Genomic DNA, 8,125 nt, shown 5'->3' with positions numbered 1-8,125 from the left:
AGGAAGGTTGAAGATGATGATGGCGACGGATTCCCCTCTCCGGAGCCTCGGACAGACTCCAGATCAGCCCACCCGAGAGAGTTTAGGGCTTGGCGGCAGCTCTGTATCGTAAAACGCGATGAATCCTTCTCCTTGGTTTTTCTCTCCCCGAAAGTGAATATATGGAGTCAGGGTTGAGGTCGGTGGAGCGTCAGGGGCCCCACGAGGCAGGGGGGCGCGCCGAGGGGGGCTGGCGCGCCCCCACCCTCGTGGACAGGTGGGGCCCCCTGACGTGGATCTTCCTTCCAATATTTATTACATATTCCAAAATAATTCTCCGTTGATTTTCAGGTCATTCCGAGAACTTTTATTTCTGCACAAAAATAACACCATGGTAATTCTGTTGAAAACAGCGTCAGTTCGGGTTAGTTCTATTCAAATCATGCAAGTTAGAGTCCAAAATAAGGGCAAAAGTGTTTGGAAAAGTAGATACGACGGAGACATATCAACTGTGTCTCTAGTTACGGACATCTTGAGTATCTGGTTCTTGGATTATCATGTTGATCTCATCACTCGAATTAATTTGTTGGTGTTTTGTTACTATTTTATTGGGATTGAGTTGGAGGAACCTTCTCAATGTTTAACAACTACCATGCTAGTTAAACAAAACATATTTCTTTGTTGTAGAAAAAATTGGCTTTTCACAAAACATTATAACCATAGAGCCTCCACCAGCCATATATGCATGTAGTGATAGCATTTATTCTGTTCATTGCTCTACTGTGTTACATTGCCAGCATATTCCATGTGCTGACCCGTTTCGGGCTGCAACGTATCATGTTGCAGACTTTTCAGACGAAGAGTAAGATGCGCTAGGTCGTTGTCGTGCACTCAGTTATGCCTTTGGAGTTGATGGACTCACTTTATCTTTCAAGCCTTCCGCTGTTATCTTATTTAGATGGAAAAGTATTAAAATCAACCGACTTATTTCTCTCTCGCGTAAACCTCTCCTTCCGTGTGACGCGTGTCCACTACCAGGCCCACACAACGCTTCCCCATCGGCGGTGCTATCCTTCCGCGAGGTCTGACTCTTTCCACACGTTTCTCATCCATCCACTAGTCTTCTTCTCCCCCGCGTGATCTCCTTTTGCGCCCCCTCCATGATTTCTCACCCACCGGACCTCCGCTGCATGATGGTGCAGCCGCAGCCATCGCACACCACTGCGTACCTCTCCCAGCCATCATGTAGCAAGCTCCACAACCGGAATACTAGACATCGGAGCCTCCTCTCTCCCACGCATATCCTAGGAGGTCAATGCGAGCTCGCCACGCACCCTCGTCCTCGACGGTCGCCGGCGTTGCAACGTAGCAACTCATCCCTAGAAACCATGCTGGGATGCAACCTCGTCGTCGGCCACTGGAGTTGCAAGTCGTGGGCGAAGGAGCTTTAATGGAGCGTTTGCCGACGCTCACAACACAGCGCTCATCAGCGGCTGCAGTGAAGCTCAGGCGGAGTTGCAAAGCAGCTTCGCCGGAGACGTCGCCCATCGAAGCTCTGCCAGGGCTGCAATTAAGATCGGCCGGAGATGCAAAGCAGCTTCGCCGGTGCCATCGGAGCTCTGCCGGGGCTGCAATGAAGCTCGGCCGGAGTTCCAATGGAGCTTCGCCGGAGCATCGGAGCCTTTCCTCGAGCTGCAACGAAGCTCGGCCGGAGTTGCAATGGAGCTTCGCCGAAGTGTCGGTGCTGCGTTGGAGCTCCGCCGGAGTTGCAATAGAGCTTCGTCAGAGCATCGATGCTGCGTTGGAGCTCCGCCGGGGCTGCAATGGAGCCGGCCGGAGTTGTAGTGGAGCTCGTCGGACGGCGTCGGTGATGGTTATAGCACCGCACAGTGCTGCAATGCCACATCTTTGAAGTTGCCGTGATGTGCTGCTGCCGTGGCGTTGTTGTGGTCCAACGGCCTAGCGCGCTGATCGGACGGCTGAACAGGCGGATGATTTCTCTGAGAAATCATCCGACTGATTTGTAGCAGCGCCCTATTTAGATGGCCTTAAGTCATATTTATTGTAATAAGTTCTCTTTTGAGATATTCGATGTAATAAGTGTGTGATTGCACTCTGTTATAAATCCTTTGAATACTGCGTGTGTCAACATTACCGATCCAGGAATGACACTTATGCACAGAGATTTGACCATTTGAGATCGGATCGCCACACAAAAAAATGTGTTTCTTTCCTTTTACGAAAGGCACAGTTTTGCTTTCGCGAAAGACAAGGAAAGAAAAAAAACATATTTTATTCATTTCCGAGAGACAAGGTCGTGCCTCTCGAAAACGGAATAAAAGCATGTTTTATTTTTCTTTTTTTTTGCGAAGAGACACGGTTTTGCTTTCACGAGACGCACGGCCGTGCCTCTCGAAAACGAAAGAAAAACACTTTCCTTTTCTTTCGTGAGTGGCACGGTTTTGCTTTCACGAAAAAAACATGTTTCTTTTTTCTTTCTTTCGCGAGTCGCGCCTCTTGGAAACGAAAAAACGTATTTTTCTCCTTAGGCAGAAGGCATATTTTTTTCTTTTTTCGTGAAAAAAGTTCATCAAAACCTATTAACATGAAATCTAGTTTTGAAGATCTCAATTCAAGTAATCCAACGGTGAAAACGATTCGAGATTTCGACGCATGGTTAAAAAGTTTTCTTTTAATAAATGAATCTAAAAAAAAGAAAAAACTTCCAGGTCACAACAAATGGCGCTCATGCAGCCCGCCATTTGTCCTAAGGCCTTTCATGTTTAGACTTCCTTGACGCTAGTTGGGCCGCAGGCCCGTTGATCTGATCGGCGAATTTAATGGGCCAGCTTACGGCTAGCGAAAAAGTTTACTGGACCAGCGCTTCTGGCCCTATCCTTTCCGCCGTGCACCTCGAAAGAAAAACTACCCCGACTCCGACACCTAAAAAAAAGACCTACCCCGACCCCGCCGCCACACCCGACCTGCTTTGCCGACGCCGGCGTGGATGGAGGCGGAGGCAGAAGAAGCGAAGGCGCCGCCGCGGATGAACCGCAGGCAGTGGAGAGCCGCGAGGGGGAACCGCGAGGACAAGTGGACGAGGAAGCGCCGCCTGCTGCTGGAGGCGAACGAGGAGAAACGCCGGGCGCAGGTGGCCGCAGAGGCGGCGGCGGACGCGGCGGAACGTGAGGATGAGGAGGCCGCCGTGGCGATGCGGTACCGCGACAACTGGATTTCGACCTTCTCCCGCTTATGCGGCTCCTACGAGGAAGCCAGTAAGCATCCGTCTCCGATCCTCACTCCTCTGATCCAAGCCACCTCGATCCCTCTTCTTCTTCGATTCCGCATATGACTAGGATTTATCATCAAATCATGGACGAATTGCTAACCTGAATTTTGATCGTGCAGCGTCTATAAAGCCAATGCGATACACCGACGAGCCGCCACCGCCCTTTGCCGGCGTCGGTTATGCTAATGCCGTGGTCATCTTCTCGGTGAAGGTGACACAATTAGATGATAGCCTGGATTGGCCGCTCGATGTTTACGGCATCGTTGCCGCACGGGATTCAATTGACCGCAATCGCAACCTCCTCTTCAACCGCACCAGAGACAATTGCCAGAGGCTCACCTCATGGGTATGTCCTAGATGAATTCTTAGTTGATGCTATATAATCTCCACAACCATAGGCATGCTATATATGCTTATGTCCGGTCACTGCTAATTTGCTATAGTCTGCATATTTTTGTTGGTGATTCATAAGATATTTCAACTACCAATTCTAGACAGCGCGGTTAGATCAACTGACGAACTTCTTTGAAATCGGTATCTTTCACATGATGACCAAACTCTCTTACTCCCTACTAGTTATAATTACTTTTGTTGTTCAAAATACAGTATTTTTGGTTGAATGGAACATCACAGATAGCTGAGCCTGTGCAAAAACATGCATGGAAGAGAATAGAAATGATATATGCATATCTGAAAGGAAAAAATTAGGTGTGATAGTGATGGGACTAACCAAGTACTACATTAGTCTACGCTCATCCAGCAATGCTGTATACAGTGACTTAGTATGATAGATGTTGATAATAACTGAACTAACCAAGCACTACATGGTACGGTGCTTGATCAAAAGTTATGACAGCACTAGGCTGCTGGTATTTGTGCTTTCCATGATGCATGGTAGTTTTTGATTTTTTTAATTTACTGGAATTACAATGCTGTATGGTACAAATGACATACATAAGGAAGGTTCTTTTAGTATTAAGTACTATCTATGATGAAGCATTGTAGTTTGAGTTCGAGTCATGATGTTTTGAACATGTCCTGTATACACTGGAAACAAGGGGTACACTAGAAACAATCAAGCAAGAAGTATAGTTCAGAAATCAGCTTATTTCTGATACTCCCTCCGTTCTAAATTACTTGTCGCAGGTATGGATGTATCTAGATGTATTTTAGTTCTAGATACATCAATTTCTGCGACGAGTAATTTGGAACGGAGGGAGTACATTTCAAGCGCATAGGTGGATCTTTTCTTTCTTAAACTAGTGATAAAGGATCCAAGTCTATAATCAATAGCTACCAGAATTATTTGTGTCCGCCTATTTTATTCCTTTTCATGCAGACTGCAGAAAATATATGTTTTATTGTGGTTACCATATAGAAAAATTGAGTGTACGGAGTGGGGCGTAACCAAACACAAGTGTAGCTATGTTTTCAAATAAGAGGCAACTAGTGTTGTTGCAATCAGACCTCGCCCCCAGCTTACCAGCCTTTTGGGCATGCCCTGGTTGTATTTGTAGCCTTTTTTGCAAATACAACAAGTGTAGCCTTTTTGTAACCAAACGTAACATTTTCTGTATTTGTAGCGCATGAGGCAAACATGCCGAAATTCCCAGTATCTCAATTATGTGAATGTTTTTGCAACTAAACGTCCTATGTAAAAAGAGACAGCCCTCTTATTTTTCTATCAGATTCGTTTTTGTTCCTTCTAAGTTCTAACAGACATTAGATCCCTGGATGGTATGATTTTTGTTATCGGATTTGTTTTGGTTCCTTCCAAATTCCAAGACAGATTAGATCCTGGATGGTGTTATTTGTCGCTTTCAATCTAGTTTCTAGTTGCTTGCTATGTCCTGTCTGATTAATAACGATAGGCATCTGAGATACTTTATTGTTCCATAGGGATGATGATCAGTACAATTCATGTTAAATGTCTTCATTCTCACTATAGAACAATGACGCAAGTGACATTTTACTGAATTTTCATGTTTGGTTATCTTATCCACTAGAAAGCCAAATTTGATTATTTTGAAACATCATAATGCAGGATGCCTCTCTATTGTTGACCGGTCCAAGTCGTGCTGTTGTGATCGTTGATCCTGTCAACTACGAGGTTGAACTAAAAGTGAAGGGTGACACGCCGTCTGAAGATAAACTCTTAAGCCTTCTAGTCATCGAGGACAAGTACTATCTTCCTGGTGATCGCCGCCAAGGAGTTCATTGCCACACTTACTCTTCTAAGCTAAGCACAGTGGAGGTGACGGTTGGCCATCTTGCAAAGACAGTAGAGGCTACTATCGCTGTCCAAGTTGTTGAGGGATCCTGGCCAACTGGCCAACTGGCCATCACGGTCGATTTGCTGCACGTATGGCCAGTCTCGATGATCTGGAGATGGTGCTACTTGATTCTCAGGATGGCATGGTGCCTGTTACTAACGATGGGGCAATTGAGTTTTCACGATGTGTTGTTTCTGTCGAAGCGGATGGAGAGCTGACACTTGGTGTGGATGTCTGGCAAGGTGATGGCAAGGCTGTGAAATATCAAGTAAGATTTGTACCTGGAAAAGCAGGTAGAAGTGAGGATATTTGTGATGTCGGGTTTTGTAAGATGCGATGCACTGTTGCTTGGTCGCTTCTTCTGAACTGGTGACATGTAGTAAATCAGTTTGGCATATGTGGCGTTGTTTATGTGTTGCTCCTATAAGGTGTATTGTTTTCCATGCAAGTCAACCTTTCAAATGTTTGGCCAAGATTATAGAATAAAATAACAACATCTGCAAGACCTAATAGATAAAATATGAAACTTCTTTTCATGATGGATCAAATGATTAAATTTCGTATTGTGGATATTGATTTTTTTTTAAACTTGGTTAAACATGCACTAGTTTGACTTTTGAAAAAACAAATACAACTTATATAAAGGAACGGAGGAGTATTATCTAATTTGTGGCCTTAAACGTGTACTGTTGTTACTTTGCTGTGAATGTTGTAGAGAATACCTCTCTGGAAACTAGCTAATGGGTCTATTTGAAAAGCAGGGAATTTTGGAGCAAACGGTAAGTGCGTTTTGTCGAGCTAGGATACCGGACGACGAGTTTGAGCTATGCCACATTCTCATGCATGCTACTCCCTCCGTTCCTAAATATAAGTCTTTGTAGAGATTCGACTATGGACTACATACGAAGCAAAATGAGTGAACCTACACTTTAAAATGCATCTATATACATCCATATGTGGTCTATAGTGAAATATCTATAAAGACTTATATTTAGGAACGGAGGGAGTACAAGGCAGGTCTAAATCTCATCAAACTGAGATGCACTTTATACAGAAGAAAAGGTTGTACAAAGCACTGATGTTGACTGGAATAGGCAAGGCCTGAAACATAATCCCCATTTGTACTGTTATATGTAGAGTCAAAGCCAAATCCTCTCAAGTTGCTCAAAGAATGTGTTCTACTACGGTTTACTCCCTCCTAGCAAAAAGAGGAATTACGTATGGCCATGCACGTACACGAATAAATTACCGATTTGAATCCAGAAATCACGCGCGTGAGTTTAATTACTAGCCAATCGGACGACCAGCGCACAGCTTATCGGATGGTCGATCGTGGACTAATAGGAAGGGAAGCATAATTCCCTGTATCTCTGGAAGTAAATAAATTATGCTCTTATTTACTGCAAGAAATCAAACCCTCCAGAAACCATTACAGCAAGAAATCAATGCCTGCCATTTCCCTCCCATTTATCTCGATGACGGTCTTGCACATATATACCATCTACAGTACACACAATCCCGGCCGCTTGCTACCAACACAAACGTCGAAAACCATGGGGCCTTCACGATCCATCCCCTGCCTCGTCCTCCTCCTCGTCATCGCCTCGTCCAGAGCCTCCGTCTTAGAGGACACGTGCAAATCCTTCGCCGCCGGCCACCCGGGCATCGGCTACGACTACTGCATCAAGTTCTTCCAGGCCAGCAAGGACAGCGCCACCGCCGACAAGCGTGGCCTGGCCGTCATCGCGTCGAAGCTCGCCGGAGCGGCGGCCAGCAGCATCGTCGACCGCATCCACGCCCTCGTGGCCTCGGAGAAGGACAAGCGCATCCAGATGGGCCTCGACGACTGTGAGCAATTGTACTCGCAGGCCGTGGACGAGCTCGATCGTGCGGCTAAAGGCGTCGCGGCGGGCACACCGCGAGGCAAAGCGGACGCGGCGGCGTACGTCAACGGCGCGTTGGGCGCCCCCCGCACCTGCGAGACCGGGTTCGAGGAGACGGGCGTGGAGTCGCCGCTCGTCGCCGAGGACTCCGAGTTCACTAAGGAGGTCTATATCACGCTCGATATAGTGCACTCGTTATAAGTAGCTTGATTAGAAGCGAATTAGTCCCTTCGTTTCAAAATAGATGATCCAATTTTATACTAACTTTGTATTAAAGTTAATACAAAATTGAGTTATCTATTTTAAAACGGAGGGAGTATTTTTTAATTCATCCGTTCATCTGGCCATTTGGGTTAGAGTTTTCTCATGAAATTATCATGTGGCGATTTTTTTAAATAGCAATAACTAACTGAACGTCGCAATCTGCTTGTGATCGCGGTGATCATGGCCTCATCAGGATATTCACACATCAGTCTAGACGATAATACTATTCATGAGGGCGTAGTGGCCCCCGGGAGCTATTAGACATTTCTCTAGTACTAAGCTCTCAGGGATTGAAACGTCTTGGTGCGACAGGCTGTGGTCGTCGCTCAATTGGTCAGTTCGTTAGAAGGTTTTTGGGAGAAGTGTACAAACATATTCACTTGGGAGAATGGTTTCGGAATTTGTCAAGGAAAATCCAGATGGGGAGATGGACGGCG

The 8,125-nt window shown here is 45.9% G+C and overlaps 2 protein-coding genes across 3 annotated transcripts; both read left to right on the top strand.

The window, feature by feature from the left end:
• The first annotated feature begins 2,894 nt into the window (after window positions 1-2,894).
• LOC123190548 (uncharacterized) lies at window positions 2,895-6,037 on the top strand. 2 transcript variants are annotated; one of them, XM_044603215.1, is made up of 4 exons: window positions 2,895-3,254; window positions 3,388-3,407; window positions 3,495-3,614; window positions 5,313-6,037. In XM_044603215.1, exons 1-4 carry the CDS (start codon window positions 2,987-2,989, stop codon window positions 5,757-5,759), a joined length of 855 nt encoding a protein of 284 aa, XP_044459150.1. In that variant the 5' UTR covers window positions 2,895-2,986; the 3' UTR covers window positions 5,760-6,037. The 2 variants fall into 2 exon arrangements, with proteins under 2 accessions (XP_044459150.1, XP_044459149.1); XM_044603214.1 differs by having other exon boundaries at window positions 3,388-3,614.
• Window positions 6,038-7,094: 1,057 nt separating this feature from the next.
• Window positions 7,095-7,625, top strand: LOC123186206 (putative invertase inhibitor). Its single transcript, XM_044597990.1, has one exon. The coding sequence runs from the start codon at window positions 7,095-7,097 to the stop codon at window positions 7,623-7,625; it is 531 nt and encodes a 176-aa protein (XP_044453925.1).
• Window positions 7,626-8,125: the final 500 nt, after the last annotated feature.

The sequence above is a fragment of the Triticum aestivum genome, chromosome 2A (assembly GCF_018294505.1).
Source record: "Triticum aestivum cultivar Chinese Spring chromosome 2A, IWGSC CS RefSeq v2.1, whole genome shotgun sequence".
Lineage (NCBI taxonomy): Eukaryota > Viridiplantae > Streptophyta > Magnoliopsida > Poales > Poaceae > Triticum > Triticum aestivum.
Note: the sequence above shows the minus strand (reverse complement) of the source record. Positions and strands in the feature narration are given on the sequence as shown.

Bases quoted from the DNA above. Each gene is read 5' to 3' on its own strand.
- LOC123190548 (XM_044603214.1), top strand. From the start codon at position 2,987: ATGGAGGCGGAGGCAGAAGAAGCGAAGGCGCCGCCGCGGATGAACCGC. The intron at 3,255-3,387 runs GTAAGCATCCGT...TTGATCGTGCAG, and splicing joins CGGCTCCTACGAGGAAGCCA to CGTCTATAAAGCCAATGCGA. The intron at 3,615-5,312 runs GTATGTCCTAGA...ATCATAATGCAG, and splicing joins GCCAGAGGCTCACCTCATGG to GATGCCTCTCTATTGTTGAC.
- LOC123186206 (XM_044597990.1), top strand. From the start codon at position 7,095: ATGGGGCCTTCACGATCCATCCCCTGCCTCGTCCTCCTCCTCGTCATC.